Here is a 24513-nt window from a genome sequence, read left to right on the forward strand (position 1 = left end):
GTCTTCTTCTTTTCCATTCCCTCTATCTTTCTGTGAGGTATTCGACGAACGGTTGCCACCGCCTGGTGAACCCTTGAGCCGATCCCCTTAGGACGAACTTAATCCGTTCCAGCTTTATAAACCCTGCCATGTCATTTATCCAGGTCTCCACACCCGGGGGCTTGGCTTCCTTCCACATCAACAGTATCCTGCGCCGGGCTACTAGGGACGCAAAGGCCAAAACATCAGCCTCTCTCGCCTCCTGCACTCCCGGCTCTTCTGGAACCCCAAATATAGCCAACCCCCAGCTTGGTTCGACCTGGACCCCCACTACCTTCGAAAGCACGTTTGTCACCCCCACCCAAAACCCCCGTAGTGCCGGACATGACCAGAACATGTGGGTGTGATTCGCTGGGCTTTTCGAGCATCTCGCACACCTATCCTCTACTCCAAAAAATTTGCTAAGCCGTGTTCCAGTCATATGCGCCCTGTGTAACACCTTAAATTGTATCAGGCTTAGCCTGGCACACGAGGACGATGAGTTTACCCTACTTAGGGCATCAGCCCACAGCCCCTCCTCAATCTCCTCCCCCAGCTCGTCTTCCCATTTCCCTTTCAGCTCGTCTACCATAATCTCCCCCTCGTCTCTCATCTCCCTATATATGTCTGACACCTTACCGTCCCCCACCCATGTCTTTGAGATCACTCTGTCCTGCACCTCCTGCGTCGGGAGCTGCGGGAATTCCCTCACCTGTTGCCTCGTAAAAGCCCTCAGTTGCATATACCGGAATGCATTCCCTTGGGGCAACCCATATTTTTCGGTCAGCGCTCCCAGACTTGCAAACGTCCCATCTACAAACAGATCTCTCAATTGTGTTATTCCTGCTCTTTGCCATGTTCCAAATCCCCCATCCATTCTCCCCAGAGCAAACCTATGATTATTTCTTATCGGGGACCACACCGAGGCTCCCGTCTTTCCCCTATGCCGTCTCCATTGCCCCCAAATTTTCAGAGTAGCCACCACCACTGGGCTTGTGGTGTATTTCTTCGGTGAGAACGGCAACAGCGCCGTCACCATGGCTTGTAGGCAAGTCCCCCTACAGGACGCCTTCTCCAATCTCTTCCACGCCGCTCCCTCCTCTTCTCCCATCCACTTACATACCATTGAGATGTTGGCGGCCCAGTAGTACTCACTCAAGCTCGGTAGCGCCAGCCCCCCCCCCCCCCCCCCCCCCCCATCCCTACTACGCTGCAAAAATCCCTTCCTCACTCTCGGGGTCTTCCCGGCCCACACAAAACTCATGATACTCTTCTCAATCCTTTTGAAAAAAGCCTTCGTGATCACCACCGGGAGGCACTGAAACACAAAGAGGAATCTCGGGAGGACCACCATTTTAACCGCTTGTACCCTCCCTGTCAGTGACAGGGATACCATGCCCCATCTCTTGAAGTCCTCCTCCATCTGTTCCACCAACCGCGTTAAGTTTAACCGATGCAATGTACCCCAATTCTTGGCTATCTGGATCCCCAAGTAGTGAAAGTCTCTTGTTACCTTCCTCAGCGGTAAGTCCTCTCTTTCTCTGCTCTGCTCCCCTGGATGCACCACAAACAGCTCACTTTTCCCCTTGTTCAGCTTATATCCTGAAAATTCTCCAAACTCCCCAAGTATCCGCATTGTCTCTGGCATCCCCTCCGCCGGGTCCGCCACATACACCAATAAATCGTCCGCGTAAAGAGATACCCGGTGTTCCTCTCCTCCCCTGAGTACTCCCCTCCACTTCCTGGAACCCCTCAATGCTATTGCCAGGGGCTCAATCGCCAGTGCAAACAATAATGGGGACAGAGGACATCCCTGCCTCGTCCCTCTATGGAGCCGAAAATACGCAGACCCCCGTCCATTCGTGACCACGCTCGCCATCGGGGCCCGATACAGCAGCTGTACCCATCTAATATACTCATCTCCAAAGCCAAATCTCCTCAACACCTTGCTTTCTCGGCATTCATCGCCACCACTATCTCCGCTTCCCCCTCTGGTGGGGGCATCATCATTATCCCTAGCAGCCTCCGTATATTCGTATTCAGCTGTCTCCCCTTCACAAACCCAGTTTGGTCCTCATGGACTACCCCCGGGACACAATCCTCTATCCTCATTGCCATTACCTTGGCCAGAAACTTAGCGTCTACATTTAGGAGGGAAATAGGTCTATAGGACCCGCATTGCAGCGGGTCTTTTTCCTTCTTGAGGAGAAGCGATATCGTTGCCTCCGACATAGTCGGGGGCAGCTGTCCCCTTTCCTTCGCCTCATTAAAGGTTCTCATCAGTATCGGGGCAAGCAAGTCCACATATTTCCTATAAAATTCGACTGGAAATCCATCCGGTCCCGGAGCCTTCCCCGCCTGCATACTCCTAATTCCTTTCACTACTTCCTCTATCTCGATCTGTGCTCCCAGTCCCACCCTCTCCTGCTCCTCCACCTTAGGAAATTCCAGCCGGTCCAGGAAGCACATCATTCTCTCCTTCCCATCCGGGGGCTGAGCTTCGTATAATCTTTTATAGAATGCCTTGAACACTCCATTCACTCTCTCCGCTCCCCGCTCTATCTCTCCTTCCTCATCCCTCACTCCCCCTATTTCCCTCGCTGCTCCCCTTTTCCTCAATTGATGGGCCAGCAACCTGCTCGCCTTCTCCCCATACTCATACTGTACACACTGTGCCTTCCTCCACTGTGCTTCTGCAGTACCCGTTGTCAGCAAGTCAAATTCTATGTGTAACCTTTGCCTTTCCCTGTACAGTCCCCCCCTCCGGTCCCTCCGCATATTGCCTGTCCACCCTCAGAGGTTCTTGCAGCAACCGCTCCCGTTCCCTACTCTCCTGCTTTCCTTTATGTGCCCTTATTGATATCAGCTCCGCTCTAACCACTGCCTTCAGCGCCTCCCAGACCACTCCCACCTGGACCTCCCCGTTATCATTGAGTTCCAAGTATTTTTCAATGCACCCCCTCACCCTTAGACACACCCCTTCATCTGCCATTAGTCCCATGTCCATTCTCCAGGGTGGACGCCCTTCTGTTTCCTCCCCTATCTCCAAGTCTACCCAATGTGGAGCGTGATCCGAAATGGCTACAGCCGTATACTCCGTCCCCCTCACCTTCGGGATCAACGCCCTTCCCAAAACAAAAAAGTCTATTCGCGAATAAACTTTGTGGACAGAGGAGAAAAACGAAAACTCCTTACTCCTAGGTCTGCTAAATCTCCACTGGTCTACTCCTCCCATCTGCTCCATAAAATCTTTAAGCACCTTGGCTGCATCCGGCCTCCTTCCAGTCCTGGATCTCGACCTGTCCAGCCCTGGCTCCAGCACCGTATTAAAATCTCCCCCCATTACCAACTTTCCCACCTCTCGGTCCGGGATGCGTTCTAGCATGCGCCTCATAAATTTGGCATCATCCCAGTTCGGGGCATATACGTTTACCAAGACCGCCGCCTCCCCCTGTAATTTGCCACTCACCATCACGTATCTGCCCCCGCTATCCGCCACAATGGTCTTTGCCTAAAACATAACCCGCTTCCCCACTAGTATAGCCACCCCCCTGTTTTTCGCATCTAGCCCCGAATGAAACACCTGCCCCACCCATCCTTTGCGTAGTCTAACCTGGTCTATAAGTTTCGAGTGCGTCTCTTGTAACATAACCACGTCTGCCTTAAGTTTCTTAAGGTGTGCGAGTACTCGTGCCCTCTTTATCGGCCCGTTCAGCCCTCTCACATTCCACGTGATCAACCGGGTTGGGGGGCTTTTTACCCCCCCCCCCCTTGTCGATTAGCCATCCCCTTTTTCCAGCTCCTCACCTGGTTCCCACGCAGCTGTGTCCCCCCCAGGCGGTGCCCCCCCGCCCACCCCACCCCATTCCGGCTCCCACCTCTCCCCAGCAGCAGCAACCCAGTAACTCCCCCCTCCCACCCCCCCCCCATCCCCCGCTAGATCCCCCACTAGCGTAGTTACACCCCCCATGTTGCTCCCAGAAGTCAGCAAACTCTGGCCGACCTCGGCTTCCCCCCGTGACCTCGGCTTGCACCGTGCGACGCCCCCTCCTTCCTGCTTCCCTATTCCCGCCATGATTATCATAGCGCGGGAACAAAGCCTGCGCTTCCCTTTTGGCATCGCCCCCCCATGGCCAACGCCCCATCTCCTCCACCTCCCTTCCTCCCTCCACCACCACCTGTGGAAGAGAGAAAAGTTACCGCATCGCAGGATTAATAACATAAAACTCATCTTTTTCCCCCCCCTTTTTCCCCCCTCTTCGCCCCCCATACTCGCCCCACCACTTTGTTTCAAACGTTCTTTTTTAATAACCCGCTTATTCCAGTTTTTCTTCCACAATAAAAGTCCACGCCTCATCCGCCGTCTCAAAGTAGTGGTGCCTCCCTTGATATGTGACCCACAGTCTTGCCGGTTGCAGCATTCCAAATTTTATCTTTTTGTGAAGCACCGCCTTGGCCCGATTAAAGCTCGCCCTCCTTCTCGCCACCTCCGCACTCCAGTCTTGATATACGCGGATCACCGCGTTCTCCCATCTACTGCTCCGAGTTTTCTTTGCCCATCTAAGGACCATCTCTTTGTCCTTAAAACGGAGGAATCTCACCACTATGGCTCTAGGAATTTCTCCTGCTCTCTGTCCTCGCGCCATCACTCTGTATGCTCCCTCCACCTCCAGCGGACCTGCCGGGGCCTCCGCTCCCATTAACGAGTGCAGCATCGTGCTCACATATGCCCCGACGTCTGCGCCTTCTGCACCTTCAGGAAGACCAAGAATCCTTAAATTATTCCTCCTCGCGTTATTCTCCAGCACTTCCAGTCTTTCCACACATCGTTTATGGTGTGCCTCGTGCATCTCCGTCTTCACCACCAGGCCCTGTATATCGTCCTCGTTCTCGGCAGCCTTTGCCTTCACGACCCGAAGCTCCCGCTCCTGGGTCTTTTGCTCATCCTTTAGCCCATCGATCGCCTGTAATATCAGGGCCAACAGCTCCTTCTTCATTTCCTTTTTAAGTTCTTCCACGCAACATTTCAAAAACTCTTGTTGTTCAGGGCCCCATGTTAAACTGCCACCTTCCGTCGCCATCTTGGTTCTTGCTTGCCTTCCTTGCCGCTGCTCCAAAGGATCCACTGCAATCTGGCCACTTCCCTCTCCTTTTTCCATCCGTTTCCAGGGGAGGTTCCCTTCTGGTTTACCGCACAGTGCTTCTAGCCGTTAAAATTGCCGTTGGGGCTCTTATTAAGAGCCCAAAAGTCCATTCCACTGGGAGCTGCCGAAATGTGCGACTTAGCTGGTCATCGCCGCACCCGGAAGTCTCCGTAGTAAAATATTAATGAGGTTTGACAATTAAAATTCCCATGACCTCCTTCTGCCAAAGGTGAGTGGAAATTAACACAAACTAGTGAGTTTCTATTGGCAATTCGAATCTACCCAAACCTTCTCTCCACTTGACTTTCATAAAAATGTTTCAGAAAAAGCAGCAGATCCCTTATTTATTAGCAGGAAGACAGAGTACTGGGCTAATGGTAAGATTCTTGGCAGTGTGGATGAGCAGAGAGATCTCGGTGTCCATGTACATAGATCCCTGAAAGTTGCCATCCGGTTGTGAGGGTTGTTAAGAAGGCGTACGGTGTGTTAGCTTTTATTGGTAGAGGGATTGAGTTTCGGAGCCATGAGGTCATGTTGCAGCTGTACAAAGCTCTGGTGCGGCCACATTTAGAGTATTGCGTGCAATTCTGGTCACCGCATTATAGGAAGGATGTGGAAGCATTGGAAAGGGTGCAGAGGGGATTTACCAGAATGTTGCCTGGTATGGAGGGAAGATCTTATGAGGAAAGGCTGAGGGACTTGAGGCTGTTTTCGTTAGAGAGAAGAAGGTTAAGAGGTGACTTAATTGAGGCATACAAGATGAACAGAGGATTGGATAGGGTGGACAGTGAGAGCCTTTTTCCTCGGATGGTGACGTCTAGTACGAGGGGACGTAGCTTTAAATTGAGGGGAGATAGATATAAAACAGATGTCAGAGGTAGGTTCTTTATTCAGAGAGTAGTGAGGGTGTGGAATGCCCTGCCTGCAACAGTAGTGGACTCGCCAACACTAAGGGTATTCAAATGGTCATTGGATAGACATATGGACGATAAGGGAATAGTGTAAATGGGCTTTAGTGGTTTCACAGGTCGGCGCGACATCGAGGGCTGAAGGGCCTGTACTGCGCTGTAATGTTCTATGTTCTAAATTCTATTTCAACCATTTCAGAGGCTTGAAATTTTCACTGTCACCAATTGTCACTTTTCCTGCCTACGATATTGCTTTATTGAAGACGTCCAACTAAAATTTTCACTAAGGCTCATACATTGTTTGTCAGCTCATCCAGTACAAGAATTCATATGTAAATAGTGCAATAATAGTGTTAAATTTATTAATTTTAAACTTTAGCATTTGGGTTATGCAAAGATTGGCCCTTTCATGACTGGAATTTATGTTCGAATGAAACCTGGATTGAATGGAGAAAAGTCTCCTCCAGCAATGTGGACCTGCTGCAAATGATATGGGGTGTCTCAATGCAGTTATCAATGACTGTGGTTTTACAGTACAGATTTGCTCTCAATTGGCAGTCTCACTTGCTTTGAAAAAGGCTGCTGCGAGAAAATGATCAAAGAGGGACATTTGAAGGCTGGAGCTAATGCACATTACAGGAACAGAGCAATAAAACCCAGGACTTATTTAGGGCTGACAGATTATGCCAAAAGTACATTTTTTTTGAACAAGAAAGTATTCTTATCCTTCATCTTGATAAACAAATCACAATTTAAACGACACACTGTTGAATATTTTAATATTCACCTTTAGTATTTTTTATACTTTCCTTCCGTATCACTTCCCGACACTGCATGATTCTCTGACTATCCAGATCTCAGCTGTTTTCATCCCAGTCTCAGTTTAGGTGGCTTTTCATAATTTTAGCATTTTTATGTAAATGGTGCTGCTGAGATGAAACATTCAAAATGCTGGGAATTGGCTGGAATAATGAAATTAGTTAAAGTACTTTATTTGGTAATTCATCTATTGAAATGACTCAAAGCATGTGATATATTACATTGCAGTGATTATTATGTGGACAGCAATGTTCCACATAAAACATCATTTTTGGTTGTGGCAAAATATTAGGAGAACACTAATAGATGCAGACTTTTATCCAAAAAGATGCTAGCAGACCTGAATTTATCCGGCACCCTCTGTTCTAGTTAGCCGAACACTACTTTTTTCACACTGGCTTGGGGTTTTGACATTTACCCAAGTTATCAGAATGGACAAATGGGGCCTTGGTTTAGCATTAAAAACAAATTTGTATTTATATTGTGTCTTTATGTAGTAAATTGACCCAGTTTGCTTTGCATGAGTGTTGTCGAACAAAATTTGACACAAAACCACATAAAGGGGGTATTGGGATAGTCGACCAAAAGCAAAGATCTAGGTTTTACAGAGTGTCTGCGAAGCAGATAGAGAAGTAGAGAGATGTCCGAAGGGAATTCCGAAGCTTGGGGCCTCGAAAGCTGAAGTGCTGCCACCAATGATGAAACCATAAAAATCGACGTTTCGAACTGGAGGAGCACAGAAATATTTGAGGGTTGTGGACATGGAATAATTGTAAATATTATAAACACAGCATATGGTGGATAACGTTCTACAATATTCAACTCCGAGCCAAGTTGCGCAACAAATTCTGTACACTTTTGCTTTTCCGCGTAGTACATTATTAACCAAAATGAAAGATTACTGATGATTTGAAGTTTAACGTGTTACTTTTCAACGGTGTTACATTTTCGTATTTACAAACACATTGTATTTAATTCCAGGAACAAAGACTGTATTGATTTTTTCGAGATTTTGAGTACAATGGAGAACTGTTCACTGGACTCTCAAGAAGATGATGAGGTACTGAAGCTAATCAAAAGGCTTACCTGGAGGGCAGCACGGTGTCGCAGTGGTTAGCACTGCTGCCTCATGCACCGAAGTCCCAGGTTCGATTCTGGCTCTGGATCACTGTCCGTGTGGAGTTTGCACATTCTCCCCGTGTTTGCGTGGGTTTCCCCCCACACCCAATGATGTGCAGGGTAGGTGGATTGGCCACGTTAAATTGCCCCTTCATTGGAAAAATTAATTGGATACTCTTTTTATTAAAAAAATAATAAAAAAAAATTTTAAGGCTTACCAGTAAATGGTGATACTGTTAGCTTAACTGATTCTATTCTGTAAACATAGAACTGAATATTGTAAAATTCTTTTATGAATAAATTATTGTACTTCAACCTATATGTTATTTGATTTTAGGAAGATGATGAGGCTGTTGTTGCAGGAACATCTACTGCTAGAAGAGTGAGTAGCATAAATGTACCACTGGCAAAAATATTGTATGGTTATTGGCCTAGCCCTAAGTTTGGTGCATAGGGCTGCCACAATGACATTCCCACTTCAACATGTTGCTGTCCTGACCCCACAGTGCGCAGAACTTGCTGCTTTTCATTGTGCCAGTAGCTGGTGCTCTGTGCTAACAATATTCTAATTTATTTTTGGACACAAACCAGAAAAGGGAAAAAACTTGCAACCATTAATGATTGACATTGCGCACAATCCATGTTGCTAAACGTCATTAGATAACTATGAACGAAACAGGGAAAATGGAAGTATTAACTTGCAAAAGAAAATGTACATTTTATAGGTCTTAATTTTTTTGCAGTTCTCTTGACTCTTATTAATTTAAGGAAGATCTTAGGTTCTCAAGAGTTGTGGTATTGAACTGACTTTGCCAGTTAAATAGACATGATACTTTAAGACATAGATGGATAAGTTTTTGATTAATAAGGGGATCAGGGATTATGGGGAGAAGGCATGAGAATGGGGATGAGAAGCATATCAGCCATGATTGAATGGTGGAGCAGACTCGATGGGCCAAATGGCCCAATTCTGCTCCTATGTCTAATGGTCTTTTGGCCTAATGTTCGACTGGAGACTAATTTGTAGTTCAATAACTAAATTCCTTGACTCCTGAGTCCTAATGAGCTCCCCTCAGTAAATAATTTTTTTTTCTTCCTAAACTTTGAAACATTTTGCTATTTCCAAATAGTGTCAATTGAATGCATCGGTAATGGCTCTGGAATACAGAGACTGTTGTATGATCCATCTGCATCATAGCTTCTTAACAATTTTCTTTATGAATAATGTCAGTTCTGTATTCATTTGTAATATATTTTAATCCTTCAAGTTGCTATTCGTCTGAACATCTGTGTTTAAAAATGGAGTCTTGGCACAAGATATTGCTGGATTGATTATTTAGTTTTGCTGTTAGTGACTTGTAATACATGTTTTTACAATGCAAACTCATCGATTTTGTTCTATTTTTCTATTTTGTTCCTGTATGAAGAACCATGTAAGGCACCAATTGGGACGGAACCTGAGCTATGATATCAGCATATGGAAAACTCAGTGTAAAGAACTGTTGGAAATTCTGTTTCAGTGTGAAGATTCTGAACCTTTCAGGCAGCCTGTGGACCTTGCTGAATACCCAGTAGGTTAATTCGGACTGTTTTCTTGAAAACTAGTTGAAGCCTTATCATTCCATATCATGGTTAATATAGTAAATGTCTCAAGCCAAGTTTGTTTTAAGGAGGAAAATTATGTCAGGAAAACATTGTATTAATGTATCACCTCTGGTAGCCGAGTGCTGAACCTGTTACCAAAGGGGTAATATGTTTAGGTACCAGGAAAGCCTGACATTCTGACTTGTTCTATCGCTTTGAAACTCTTTAGGTTTACTGTCCCTGCAGTGTTTTGATTCTTTTCCTGAAATTAAAAATGAAAATTTTGAAAAATGAAAATCGCTTATTGTCACAATTAGGCTTCAAATAAAGTTACTGTGAAAAGCCCCTAGTCGCCACATTCCGGCGCCTGTTTGGGGAGGCTGGTACGGGAATTGAACCGTGCTGCGGGCCTGCCTTGGTCTGCTTTAAAAGCCAGCTCTTTAGCCCTGTGCTAAACCAGCCCCTGAGAGGCCAGAGTGCTTTTAAACATTTATTGCGTATAAATAATACAAGGTAGCATCTAGCAATGGTAAAATAACTGCACAAAGTTCATAAGCTATTCAGTTGCTATTCAAATTCTTGGAATTTAAATATATTCTGAAATTACTTGACTGACTTGTCAACTTTGGTTAAAAATTGCGTACGTTTCTTTGGATTTGAAATTGGTTTCTCTGCACTCCTTTCAGCTGAAGATAATGATTAGTCAGCTATATATGTAGTATTTCTCACGTTTCCTAATGAGGAAAACAAAAATTAAATGTATGGAAAAACTAGAAAACTGATTTAAAGAGAAGGGAATGCAAAGTTATTCTGTTAGCAATCATGGAACCAGCTGCAGGAAATCTCCGTGAGCCTGACGTGATTTGAACACGCAACCTTCTGATCTGGACGTGCGACATTGCGCAACAAGCCCAAGTTCTGTTAGCATTCATAACAGAAAAGATAGGTTAGTGTTCCCCACTGAAAGGTTCTTTAGAAGCAGTAAAAATGTATTTTGTCTTTGAAAATAACTTTTTTTTTTTTGCTTGAAATTCACATTTTAAAATATTTCTAAACTGAACATAAATGTAATTTACAGTGAAATTTGTTTTTAAAAGGTGTTTGAGAAAAATATATTTTAAGCATCAAGTTTTGCAAGTGTTATAATTTTGAATTATTTTGCTACACATGGCTACTGGATATGGTAAGATTTCTTCTGCTGATCAGCCAGACATGTTATTGCACAATATATAAACTTTTAAAAATATATATTTTATTCAAGCAAAATTTTGATTACAACAAACAAAACCCACCAACAATGCAACCCCATCCTATCCTTAAACCACACCCATCCTGACCTCCCTACCCCCCCCCCCCCCCCCCCCCCCCCCAGTAAAGAAATTAAACCTTTGCAAAACCTTAATCCAACTAAGACAACAAACCCGTTCTCCTCCCCCTTACGTCTGACGGTAACCAGCTCCCTAAAAAAGATCAACGACTGCCATCTCAGTGATCCCCTCCGGGTATATGTAATATTCTCCAGTTGTAGAAATTCCATCAAATCCCCCAACCAATCTGAGGACTTGGGCGGGACCTCCAACCAAACAGAACTCTCCTCCGGGCTATTGGCGAGGCGAAGGCTAAGACATCCCACTCCATCCTCGTCAGCAGCTCCAGTGAGTTCGACACTCTAAAGTTGGCCATCAACGGACATGGCTCCAACTGAACGCCCAAAATCCCTGATAACGTATCAGAAAAGGAGTCCCAGAAGCTGACGAGCTCAGGGCGGGACCAAAATGGGTGCACGTGATTCGCCGGTCCCCGGGAAGACCACTCACACCTGTCCTCCACCCTTGGGAAGAACTCACATATAGGCGCCCGAGTCACCTTAAACTGGATCAGACTTAACCTCGCACACGAGGATGTGAAGTTGATCCTATGCAGAGCCTCATTCCACATTCTCCCCTTCCCTTCCAGGTCAAAGCCCAAATCTTCCTCCAGCTTCCTCTTTACCTTCTCTAGTGAAGCCTCCTTTATCACCATCAACTGCCCATAAACCTCCCATATCTTGCCATCCACTAGTTCACCCATTGCCAATACTCTGTCCATAAGCAAGGGTGACAGCACCAGAGGAAATGAAGAGAGTTCCTTGTGCAAAAACTCTCACCTGCAAGTACCTAAATACAGCTGAAACTGGATCAGTACTTGGAGCTATGATGTTGTGGTCATTAAGGAGACATGGATTTCACAGGGGCAGGAATGGTTGTTAGATGTTTTGGGGTTTAAATGTTTTAAGAAGAATAGGAAGTGAGGTAAAAGAGGAGGGGGAGTTGCACTGTTAATTAGGGAGTGCATCACAGCTGCAGAAAAGGAGGTAGTCAAGGGGGGGTTGTCTACTGAGTCAGTATGGGTGGAAGGCAGAAACAAGAACGGATCAGTCACTTTATTGGGAGTTTTCTATAGATCCCCCAATAGCAGCAGAGAGATGAAGGAACAGATTGGGCGGCAGATCTTGGAAAGGTGCAGAAGTAACAAAGTTCTTGTCATGGGTGACTTCAACTTCCCTCATATTGGCTGGAACCTCCTTCGTGCAAATGGCTTGGATGGAGCAGAGTTTGTCCGGTGTGTCCAGGAAGGATTCCTGTCTCAATACGTAGATAGGCCGACTGGAGGGAGGCCATATTGGATTTGGTGCTTGGCAACGAACCAGGCTGGATGTCACATGTCTCAGTGGGAGAGCATTTCAGTGACAGTGACCACAACTCCTTGACCTTTACCATAATCATGGAGAGGGGTAGGGACAGATAGTATGGGAAGGTATTTAATTGGGGGTGGGGAAATTATACTGCTATTAGACGGGAGCTGAGGAGCATAAATTGGGAACAGATGTTCTTGGAAATGCACAACAGTAATGTGGGGGTTGTTTAAGGAGCACTAGCTAGGAGTGCTGGAAAGTTTTGTCCCACTGAGACAAGGAAGTAATGGTAAGGGGAAGGAGCCTTGGACAAGAGAAGTGGAGCTTCTAGTCAAGAGGAAGAAGGAAGCTTATATAAGGTTGAGGAACCAAGAATCTGGCACTGCTCTCGAGGGTTACAAAGTAGCCAGGAAAGAACTCAAAAATGGACTTAGGAGAACTAGAAGGGGGCATGAAAAAGCCCTGGCATTAGGGAAAGGATTAGGGAAAACCCCAAGGTGTTCTACACTTGTGAGAAATAAGAGGGTGATCAATGTGAGAAATAAGTGGATGATCAAAGTGAGATCAGGGATAGTGGAGGGAACTTGTGCCTAGAGTCTAAGGATGTAGGGGGAGGCCCTAAATGAATATTTTGCTTAAGTATTCACTAGAGAGAGGGACCTTGTTGCTCGTGAGAACAGCGTGAACCAGGTTAATAGGCTTGAACAGGTTGATATTAAGGAGGAGGATGTGCTGGAAATTGAAAAAGCATCAGGATAGATGAGTCCCCTGGGCCAGACGGGATATACCCAAGGTTACTACGGGAAGCGAGGGAGGAGATTGCTGCGCCGTTGCCGATGATCTTTACTCCACTGGAGTAGTACCGGAAGATTGGATGGAGGCGAATGGTGTTCCTCTGTTCAAGAAAGGGAATAGGGAAATCCCTGGGAATTACAGACCCATCAGTCTTACGTCTGTGGTGAGCAAAATACTGGATAGGATCCCAAGAGATCGGATTTATGATTATTTAGAAAAACATAGTTTGATTAAAGATAGTTAGCATGGCTTTGTGAGGGGCAGGTCATGCCTCACAAGCCTCGATAAATTCTTCGAGGATGTGACGAGACACATTGATGAAGGTCTGACAGTGGATGTGGTGTATATAGATTTCAGTAAGGCATTTGATAAGATACCCCATGGTAGGCTCATTCAGAAAGTTAGGGGGCATGGGATACAGGGAAATTTGGCTGTCTGGATACAGAATTGGCTGGCCGAAAGAAGACGCTGAGTGACAGTACTTGAAACTACGAAGATGAATGTGGCGATCTCGGGTTTTATATGGACCGGGAGATCCTCGAGGGTGAAGAAGGTCCTTCCTGAACGGGGGCGGGGGGAGGGAGGCTTGGCCCTTCCGAACTCTATTAATTACTACTGGGCGGCTAATATATCGATGGTTAGGAAATGTGTAGCGGGGGAGGGGTCGGTGTGGGTGCGAGTGGAGGCGTCATCTTGCAATGGCACGAGTCTGAAGGCTTTATTAACGGCACCTCTGCCGTTCTCGCCGGCACGGTACTCCACAAGCCCAGTGGTAGTGGCATCCCGGAGAGTGTGGGGGCAATGGAGGCAGCACATGAGACTGGAGGAGGCATTAGTGTGGTCACCGATCTGTGACAATTACCGGTTCGCTCCGGAGGGGCTGGTTGGGGGCTTCAGGAGGTGGCAGCAGGCAGGGATTGAGAGATTTGGGGATCTCTTCATTGAGGAGAGTTTCCCGAGCTTGAGTTGCTGGGTGTGAACGGGTTCCGGTACCTGCAAGTGCGGGATTTCGTTCGTAGGCATGTCCTGAGCTTCCCTCGCCTCCCACTAAGGGGACTACAGGATAAGGTGTTGTCTAAAACAGGGGTTGGGGAGGGGAGGGTCTTGAAGCTATACAAGGAACTGATGGAGTGCGAAGGGGTTCCAATTGGAGAGGTGAAGAGGAAGTGGGAGGAAGAGCTGGGAGGGGAGTTGGAAGTCGAGTTATGGGAGAAGGCCCTGAGGAGAGTCAACACATCCTCATTGTGTGCCAGGCTTAGCCTGATCCATTTCAAGGTGGTCCACAGAGCTAATGTGACTGTGGCCCGGATGAGTAGGTTTTTTGAGGAGCTGGGGGACAGGTGTGGGCAGTGTGGGGAAGTCCTGCGAACCACATACATATGTTTTGGTTGTGTCCGAGGATGAGGGGATTCTGGCAGGGATTCTCAGATGTCATGTCGGAGATCCTGGAAGGGAGGGTGACTCGAGTCCAGAGATGGCAGTAGTTGGAGTGTCGGAAGATCCGGGAGCCCGGGGGGGGAAAAGAGGGGCCAACGTGTTGGCCTTTGCCTCCCTGGTGGCCCGCAGACAGATTTTGCTGGGATGGAGGGACTCCGAGCCCCCAAAGTCGGGGGTTTGGGTCAGTGACATGGCAGGGTTTCTTAGGCTAGAGAAAATTAAGTTCGCCTTAAGGGGTTCACTACAGGGGTTCACTTGGAGGTGGCAGCTGTTCATCGACTTCTTCAAGGAAAATTGACCATCAGCGGGGGGTGGGGGGGAGAGAGAAAGAGGAGGCATGGAAGTGACGAATAAGGACAGGGAATCTCATGTCTGGATAGTTAGGGTTTAGGGATGGGGGGAGTTGGGTGTGCTATTTGGGGCTTTTTCTGTGTTGGATGTCTCTGTTTAGAATGTTACAACTATAAATGCCTCAACAAAATATTTTCTTTTTTTTTAAAAAAAAGCGGGTATTGATTTTCGGAGCTGCAAGATTTTGCTGCAGCTTTATAAAACCCTGAATATTGTGTCCAGTTCTGGTCGCCTCATAGGAAGGATGTGGATGCTTTGGAGAGGGTGCAGAGGAGATTTACCAGGATGCTGCCTGGATTGGAGGGCATGTCTTATGAAGAAAGGTTGAGGGAGCTAGTGCTTTTCTCACTGGAGCAAAGAAGGAAGAGAGGTGACGTGATCGAGGTGTACGAGGTGATGAGAAGTGTGGATAGCCAGAGACTTTTCCCCGGGGTGGAAATGGCTGTCACAAGGGGACATAATTTTAAGGTGATTGGAGGAAGGTATAGGGGAGATGCCAGAGGTAGGTTCTTTACACATAGTGGTGGGTGCGTGGAATGCACTGCCAGCAGAGGTGGTGGAGTCAGTCATTATGGTCATTTAAGCAACTCTTGGACAGGCACACGGACAGCAGTAAATTGAAGGGATGTAGGTTAGGATGATCCTAGATTAGAATAAATGGTCGGCACAACATCGTGGGCCGAAGGGCCTGTACTGTGTTGTACTGTTCTATATTCTCCTGCCGCTCATCTAGGCTGGCAAACCTACTCCCCAAAATCATCTCTAAATCTCTGCAGCCTACCCTTCTCCCATGCCTTAAAAGATGAGTCTAAACCAAGCTGCACAAACCTACACTTCCTACAAATCGTAGCCAAAAGAAACATGGAACCCAACTTCTAATGCTGTCTAAATTGACCCAAATCCACAAGGTTGCTATCACCACCGGATTAGAAGAGAATCTTGCCGGGGAGAAAGGAAGTGACACTCTAACCAGAGCCCTCAAGATTAGACCCCTTACACAATGGGCAGCATGGTAGAACAGTGGTGAGCACGGTTGCTTCACAGTGCCAGCCAGGGACCTGGGCTCGGTTCCCGACTTGGATCACTGTCTGTGTGGAGTCTGCAGGTTCTTCCCGTGGGGACACCTGAAAAACTTCACTCTTAGATTCAACTTATACCCTGAAAAGGAGCCAAACCTCCTCAGCAGCTTCATTGTCTTCCCAACATTGGAGAGAGAGTCCGTAATATGTAGTAACAGATCATCCGCATATAAGAACACCCAATGCTCTCCCTCTGTATTCTGTGCTCCTTCACCCGGTAGACGACCACAATGCAATGGCCAGTGGCTCGATTGCTAATGTGCACAGCAATGGAGACAACAGGTACCCCTGTCTTGTACTCCAGCCCATTAGAAATAACCCAAACTCAGGGCATTAGTATGTACACATGCGGAGGGGGCCCTGTATAAAAGCTTAATCCATGGCACAAATTTAGTTATAAAACCAAAGCGTGCCAAAATTTCAGAGATATCTCCACTCAACCCTGTCAAATGCCTTCTCCACATCCATCGAAATGATCACCTCTGGTTTGCTCTCGGAGGAGGGCAAGAACACATTTAACACCTCTTGATATTGGCTGACAACTGCCAGCCCTTCACAAATCCAGTCTGCTCCTCTGAAATCATCTCCGGTAAACAGGGTTCTTACCTCACCATTTAATAACGGGACAGGCAGATATGATTTGTTTGAACCCTGAATGATGTCGGGTCGACATAAAAACGGAGGCAAAGGGCGAGCCAAGACCCGCTCCTTCCGGACCGGCCTGCAGTTCCCCGTAGGCTGCATCCACCGGCTGCTGCGCTCGGGCCACTACGCTGAGGGGTGGGTGCCGGCGCGCTGGTCTATCTGGCCACCGTGCTGGAATACCTGACCGCCGAGATCCTCGAGCTGGCCGGAACGCGGCCCGGGACAACAAGAAGACCCGCATCATCCCCCGCCACCTGCAGCTCACCATCCTCTATGACGAGGAGCTCAACAAGCTGCTGGGTGGGATAACCATTGCCCAGGGCAGTATCCTGCCCAACATCCAGGCCGTGCTGCTGCCCAAGAAGACCAGGCACCCCAGCAAGGTTTACGCCTGAGCAGGCGGGGGAGGGAGTGACAGAAAAAAATCCTTGTCCATCTTCAGGATCAAGGAAATTGATGCCTACGTCAGCATGGGTGGCCACGCCCTTCGAGATATATAGTCATTGAACATATCTAGCAAAAGCGGGACCAGCTGTCCAGTAAACGGTTTATAGAATTCAGTGGGGAACCCATCAAGTCCCAGCGCCGTACCCATCTGCATTAGTCTAATACAACACATGATCCCTTCCAGCGCCTCTAACTTGCCTTTTCACCTGCTCCACCTCTGGGAAGGTCAATCAGTCCAAATATTGTCTCATTGAGCCCCCAACTTAAGCTGTGATTCACAAAACCCACGATAGAAAGCGTCAAACACCTCATTCACCTTCCCTGGGGCAGAAAGAATCCCGCCAACAGAGTCCCTGACCTGTATTATTTCCCAGGAAACTGCCTGCCGCCTCAACTGGTGAACCAACAGATGGTTGTCCTTCTCCCCATATTCACAGAAAGTATCCCTCGAGTGATGCAGCTGGGACACCGCTTTCCCTATTGTCAACAACGCAAACTCCATTTGCAACTTTCTGTTTGCTAGTAATTCTGGAGTCGCTGCAATCGAGTACTTTCGCCACTAATGATGGACTCCGGGACTTGTAACTCGACGTATACAGGCTCGGATCGAAAACACATTTAAAGTCTGCCCCCATGATTAGCTAATGAGAATCTAGTTGTTAATTAACACTTTGTTAATAAAAGCTGTGTCATCCCAAATTAGTGTATACACGTTGACCAGCACCACTAGCGCACATGCCTATTACACACCTCCCTCCTGGGTCCGCTAGTATATTGTCCGCCAAGAAAACCATCCTCTTATTAATTAACGCCACAACCCTCCGTGCCCTGTTAATTAACACCGTGAACCCCCACAACCTACAATCCAAACAAGGGTGGTATACATGCCCCACCCATCCCTTCCGCAACCTTGCTTGATCCTTAATTCTTAAATGGGTCATCTGTTAAAAATAAAAAATTTTTAATAAATAAATCATACTTCAAACTTCTCAAGTGGCCAAACACCCGGGTTCTCCCCTCACACTCCAGGTTATCCTAACATAGGATCAGCCACATCCATCACGTGAGGCATTCCCGCAATGCCTCAATCTGCGGCAGCTCCAGGTCCACTCAAGGTGGCAGCAACACCCCCCATGAAGGAATCGTCGTTGGTCTCCTCCTCACCGTACAATTATAAAAAATAAAAAAAGAATCCACATGGTAACAAGCTGCAGACATTCCCCCCCCCCCCCCACCCTTCTCTGCTCCCGTGAATTTGCTATACCACTAGCAGGGTGACCCCCACACAGGGCAAAGATCAAAGCCAACACAACAATAAATTAATGAACAACCCCCTCTTCAAACCAAACTTTAATACAGAACCCTAGAGGAAAAGGAAACAATACCCAGTCCCCCTCCCCAAAAAACAATGCTCAACAGCACAAAATATTATCCCCAACTCTGCCCCTTACAAACACCTACCGACAAGCCCAAGCAACATTCTAAATCCTCCCCCACATTACAAAAATCCTCTATCAAATACAAGAACAGATGAACCTAGCTACACGCAAACAACAAACTCCATAGTCCTCAATTACTTTAGTTCATCTCTCGGTGTGGTTCCTGACGAATTTGTTCACATCTTCTGATGCGTCAAAATAATAGTCTCTGGCCTTGAAGATTACCCGAAGACTAGTCGGGTACACCACACCATACCTCACGTTGTTCTTGAACAGCGCAGCTTTGGCCTCATTAAATGCCGCACGTCTTCTCACCAGCTCTGTCCGAAGATCTTGATATGTCCTGTTGGCATGACGCTCCCATCTACAATCCTGATGGTCTTTCGCTCACCTCTGGACCCACTCCTTGTCCAGGTAAAGATGGAACCAGTCTATGACGACCTGAGATGGGTCCCCCAATCTGGACTTGGCCGAAGTGATCTATAGGCAAATTCCAACTCTGGAGGAGTCGTAATGACCCTTTTCCCCCCACCAACTTTCTGAACATCTTGGACGTATAGTCCATGGATTTTGAGCTCTCCAGCAGCTCGTCGATCCTTAAGTTTTGCAGTCTGGAGCGGTTCTTGACCTTAAGCGCCCTCCGCTCTGCCTCCAATGAGGCCATCAGATCATTATGGTTGGAGAGCGTTGAATCGTCTCCATGTACCTCCATCCGCTGGTCCAACTTCTCAATTGTCGCCTGGATTGGGACAAAGACCCCTCCATTGTCTTCTTTGATCCTTGGTCATCGCCTGTTGCTGCTTCCTATATTCATCCAACAGAAAGCTAACGATTTCTTGGTTGTCCATTGAGGAGCCCCAGCCTCAGCAGAAGCTGCCACTGCATTGTTTTCCACTGCTGGGGCTCGAAGTGCGCCAGACTCCGTCGATGTTCCCTTGCCCAACTTCTGTTTGGAGCTGCTTGTACTGGACATAGTAAGAAGGAGGCCCTATACTAAATGATTCTATTCTTTAAAACAAAAGCTTGTACATCAGACGGAAAGAGCCGAAAACTGAGAGCCCCATCGGGACCGCGTGTGCGTCCGCTTGGCACATCGCCATCACAGGAAGTCCCACAATATATAAAAATCTGAAACACATCTGTAAAATAAGCTTGTTTTTAATATGTAAATTTCTTGAAGAATTAGATTTGTTAAGTAAGGTGGTGCAGTGGTTAGCACTGTTGCCTACGACGCTGAGGACCTGGGTATGATCTCGGCCCCGGGTCACTGTCCGTGTGGAGTTTGCACATTCTCCCTGTGTCTGCGTGGGTTTCACCCCCACAATCCAAAGATTTGCAGGTAAGGTGGATTGGCCACACTAAATTGCCCCATAATTTGAAGAAAATAATTCCATACTCTAAATTTATAATAATAAAAAATAGAATTGTTAGATGAAGTTTTCATCAGTGTTCCCGTTGGTCATGGAAAACCTGGGAAAGTCATAGAATTTTGTAAAGATACGGATGAGACTTCTCTGACTTTAGGGTGGGGCGTGGTTTAGAATTCCAATGTTTTCCTAAGTCCACTTCCTACCCTTCTCTGATCGTTTGCATCAGATGTCTAGAATCCAGAGCAGGTAAATAGACTCGTGATCCAATAAACATTTTTCATAAAATTCTACAAAACCAGGTTGCCGGGCAAGAAATTGAAGTTATTGAATAACTGGCATACAATGTAAGGTTCCAATGTTTATGTAAAGCTACAATAAACCGAGTTCATAATCTATTTGAAAGAAAAAATGGGCATGAAAGATTTCAATTGGGTTATGGAAATATCATGGAACTTTATTCTACTCATGGAGAGAGTGAGTATTAGGTTTTGAGCAAAGTAAATTTTTAGGCATTTCATTTTCAGTGCTTGTTTTTGATTATTTGTGGTCATATCTAGGATTACAGGAATATTATACACACTCCGATGGACTTGGCAACTATAAAAGAAGCAATAGAAATGGAAAATTATGAAAGTCCTATCGAACTTTGCAAAGATGTGCGATTAATCTTCAGCAATGCTAAAGCTTATTCCCCAAATAAAAAATCGAAGGTAATCTGAATCAGACACTTCGCGACTAATAATAAATTATGTGGTAAAATGTTCATTCTTTTTCGGACACATGTTAACTTGGATGTGCTTTTGAAGTCGGTGGAAATAAAAATTGGGACTTGTAAAATGGCTGAAAATCCATCATCCATGTTATTCCATAACACAAATCCAAGGTTTTGCCCCAGTAATGCCATGGCAATGCTACTTTTGTACTCCTTGATAAATGTCACCGGGGTGTATGCGCTGCCAAAGTAACTTTGGTGAGTTGCTGCTATGCACCTTGTGCAACCAACAAAACAGCACCCAGCCAGGAAGTTTCCAACATGCTCCTGACATAAGCCTTTGGAGATGAGCTACTGTGTGCACTTATCTCTCTCGCGCTTCTCTCTCTCTCGCTCTCTCACACACACACGCCTCTCTCTTGCACGTGCCTCTCTCTCTCTCACACACATACACACATGCCTCTCTCTCGCACACCTCTCTCCCTTCTTCAGCCGCCATTTATTCTTTCTCTCCGTCTCCCCTCCCTGATCATTTCCCCCCTCGCTCTCTACCCCACATGATCCTTTTTTTCTCTCTCCCCACATGCCCCCCCCCCCCAACCACCACCACTCCCTTGTCCTGCTCCTCCCAAGATTCTAGCTGATGGTTCATTAAGTTATGGCCTACAAAATTGTGGTTGTCTGGGCACTGGATTCCACTGTGATGTCCATCCTACTCTTTTCAGACTCCCTCTTCCACATTTCCAAATATCCTCCCAATGCTCCATGTAAACACTCCGATTAAGAATAGCTACTTGGGTTAGGCCCTTAATTATGAAATTTGATTGTTAGTAATCTGGGAAAATTGGAAACAAAAACCATTTGATAATTATGAATTGATTATGTAGTGATCTGTAATAGTTATTCCATTACAATGTTGCTACATTATGATATTAGAATACTCTTAACAGCCATCATTTTTCTAAAAAAAATAGATATACAGCATGACTCTGAGGTTGTCTGCATTTTTTGAGGACCAAATTCGAACAATTGTTTCCGATTATAAAACAGCTCTAAATTACAATAAAAGGAGTCAACACAAACAAAGATACAAGAAACGCCTGCATAGTTCTGAAGCCTCCAGGTCAAGTAGCAGAGCCTCCAGGTATGTTATTTGTACAGTGGATCTTTCTTTAAACTGATCACAATTAAAATTAAGGCCATTGTAATTTAATATTGTAGCCTCTGCAGTTCAATGGATCAGCCTTAGTTGTGCGGCAAGGTCAGGTTGTCGATAGGAAGAGTTAATGGAGCTGTGGTCAGAAAATCTGCACACAATATTAAGAAACTCACCTCTCTGGAGAATTTTAGACAAAATAGTGTGTTATACCAGCTTATGGTGCATCCTGTCAAATCTGCACCTTAATGGTCTATTTTAATGTAAAGTAACTTGAGGAAAAATAAAACTGCTTTTGGTGGGGACAGTAGAAGATGAATTAAAAAGATAATGTTCAAAAGAGTACTTGTGCATAATGTCATGTGAGAGTACCTTTAAGAAATGTGTGTTGTCAGAATGTGGGTGGAGCTGGGCTGTCTGTCTGCTTTGCTTTCGTTTTTGAGCAGGCTGCTACAGAGTGAGTTTTTAGTTTCGTTTTCAGAGAGAAGAGCTGCAGTGAAAGCCAGCAGATGTGCATGTATCTCTCTACAAGCTAAAGAGTGTTCATTTGGGTGATTTCAAAGGGATAACTGCTCTCATTTGAGAATGTAAACCTGATCGCGGTATTAAAAGGGTCTTTTGTCTTCTGGATGTTGTTTGGGAATTTATCAAGGATTATCTATAGAGTGCTGTATACTTTGGAGATTTATTGGTGTTGATAGTTGTTAAGATGTTTACTGTGGGTTTATAAAGTGTTAACTGGTTTCATAAATAAACATTGTTTTAATTTAAAAGTACTGTAACTCTGTTGAGTAACACCTGAAAGGCAGGCCTGTGTACTCTCCATAACCTCAATACATTCAAAGTTAAGGGTCAGGTGAACTCGATACACTTTGGGGTTCTCTAAACCCTGGACTTTAACAATAAAAAAAGAGATACCTTAATGTTTCAAGTGGTTAAGTGGAATGATCTAACAACAGGCATATACTGTCAGGCATGCCAGTATTAAATGGTTCCATTATAATTGAAAGCATATTTGTAGCAACTGCATCTTCAGACTGTACATTAAAAAAAATTAAACAATAGTTCAATCACTGGGAGTAGTATGGATATTCTTTTGTTAACTGTGAGGCAAATGTCAATTATGCCATATTGTGGCAGGAATTTTATACCAAATGATTGGGAACAGTTGAAGTTGGTGCAAAATACAAATCTGGCAGCCTCGGTTGGGGGGCGGGGGGAGGAAGAGGAAGAACCAAGAGTGTGTAAATAAAGTTATACATGGGCAATGAAAAAGAATTGTGAGATTAAAGTTTAAAAAGTCTTAAAACGAAGCAAGTTGCACATCTGAGACTGTTGATAATATGGAACAAGTTCTGTGTGACGTTAAAAGGGAAATATCACAATGGATATCTAGCATTATGGATAGAGAGAGATGCAGTTCTGGCCTGGAGAATGTAATTTACATGAATTTAGGAAATGGGATTTAAAATTTTATGTATGTGTCTATGTCCAGAAGATCTGCATTCTTTAAAGTGAATTACTTACAGGTACTGCCATTTGGTTATCATTTATAATTTCAAGAACATAACTGGCAATCATAACATAACTTAAGAACTAGGAACAGGTGTAGGCCATCTGGCCCCTCTAGCCTGCTCCGCCATTCAATGAGATCATGGCTGATCTTTGTGGACTCGGCTCCACTCTCCGGCCCGTACACCATATCCCCGAAACCCTTTATTCTTTAGAAAGGTATCTATCTTTTTCTTAAAAACGTTTAAAGAAGGAGCCTCAACTGCTTCACTGGGCAAGGAATTCCAGAGATTCACAACCCTTTGGGTGAAGAAGTTCCTCCTAAACTCGGTCCTAAATCTACATCCCCTTATTTTGAGGCTATGCCCCCTAGTTCTGCTTTCCCGACCAGATGAAACAACCTGCCCGCATCTTTCCTATCTATTCCCTTCATAATTTTATATGTTTCAATAAGATCCCCCCGCATCCTTCTAAACTCCAGTACAGTCCCAGTCTACTCAACCTCTCGTCATAATCTAATCCCCTCAACTCTGGGATCAACCTAGTGAATCTCCTCTGCACTCTCTCCAGTGCCAATATGTCCTTTCTCAGGTAAGGAGACCAAAACTGAACACAATACTCCAGATGTGGCCTCATCAACACCTTATACAATTGCAGCATAACCTCACTAGTCTTGAACTCCATCCCTCTAGTAATGAAAGACAAAACTCGATTAGCCTTCTTAATCACCTGTTGCACCTGCACACCAACATTTTGCAACTCGTGCACCAGCACACCCAGGTCCCTCTGCACAGCAGCATGTTTTAACATCTTACCGTTTAAATAATAATCCATTCTGCTGTTATTCCTCCCAAAATGGATAGCCTCACACTTGGCAACATTGAATTCCATCTGCCAGACCCTAGCCCATTCACCTAACCTATCCAAATCCTTCTGCAGACTTCCGGTATCCTCTGCACTTTTTGCTTTACCACTCATCTTAGTGTCGTCTGCAAACTTTGCCACATTGCACTTGGTCCCCAACTCCAAATCATCTATGTAAATTGTGAACAACTGCGGGCCCAACACTGATCCTTGAGGGACCCCACTAGTTACAGGTTGCCAACCAGAGAAACATCCATTTATCCCCACTCTCTGCTTTCTGTTAGTTAACCAATCCTCTACCCATGCTACCACTTTACCCTCAATGCCATGCATCTTTCGTTTATGCAGCAACCTTTTGTGTGGCACCTTGTCAAAAGCTTTCTGGAAATCCAGATATACCACATCCATTGGCTCCCTGTTATCTACTGCACTGGTAACGT

General features: G+C 45.8%; 2 protein-coding genes and 1 pseudogene across 4 annotated transcripts in view; 2 read left to right on the plus strand and 1 right to left on the minus strand.

Annotated features, from left to right (window-relative positions):
• LOC140427717 (proteasome assembly chaperone 1-like) overlaps positions 1–24513 on the minus strand; it is a 357213-nt gene that overhangs the window by 77703 nt on the left and 254997 nt on the right. The gene's annotated exons all lie outside the window — the stretch shown is intronic.
• The window catches only part of LOC140427609 (bromodomain and WD repeat-containing protein 1-like), a 110346-nt gene that overhangs the window by 68683 nt on the left and 17150 nt on the right, over positions 1–24513 (plus strand). The window contains 5 exon segments of the mRNA XM_072513017.1: positions 7871–7949; positions 8346–8390; positions 9436–9579; positions 20387–20539; positions 21516–21685. Coding sequence (XP_072369118.1) covers positions 7871–7949; positions 8346–8390; positions 9436–9579; positions 20387–20539; positions 21516–21685 — 591 coding nt within the window.
• On the plus strand, positions 16354–18032 carry LOC140427716 (histone H2A-like; annotated as a pseudogene).

The sequence above is a fragment of the Scyliorhinus torazame genome, chromosome 8, assembly GCF_047496885.1.
Source record: "Scyliorhinus torazame isolate Kashiwa2021f chromosome 8, sScyTor2.1, whole genome shotgun sequence".
In the NCBI taxonomy this organism is placed as follows: Eukaryota; Metazoa; Chordata; class Chondrichthyes; order Carcharhiniformes; family Scyliorhinidae; genus Scyliorhinus; species Scyliorhinus torazame.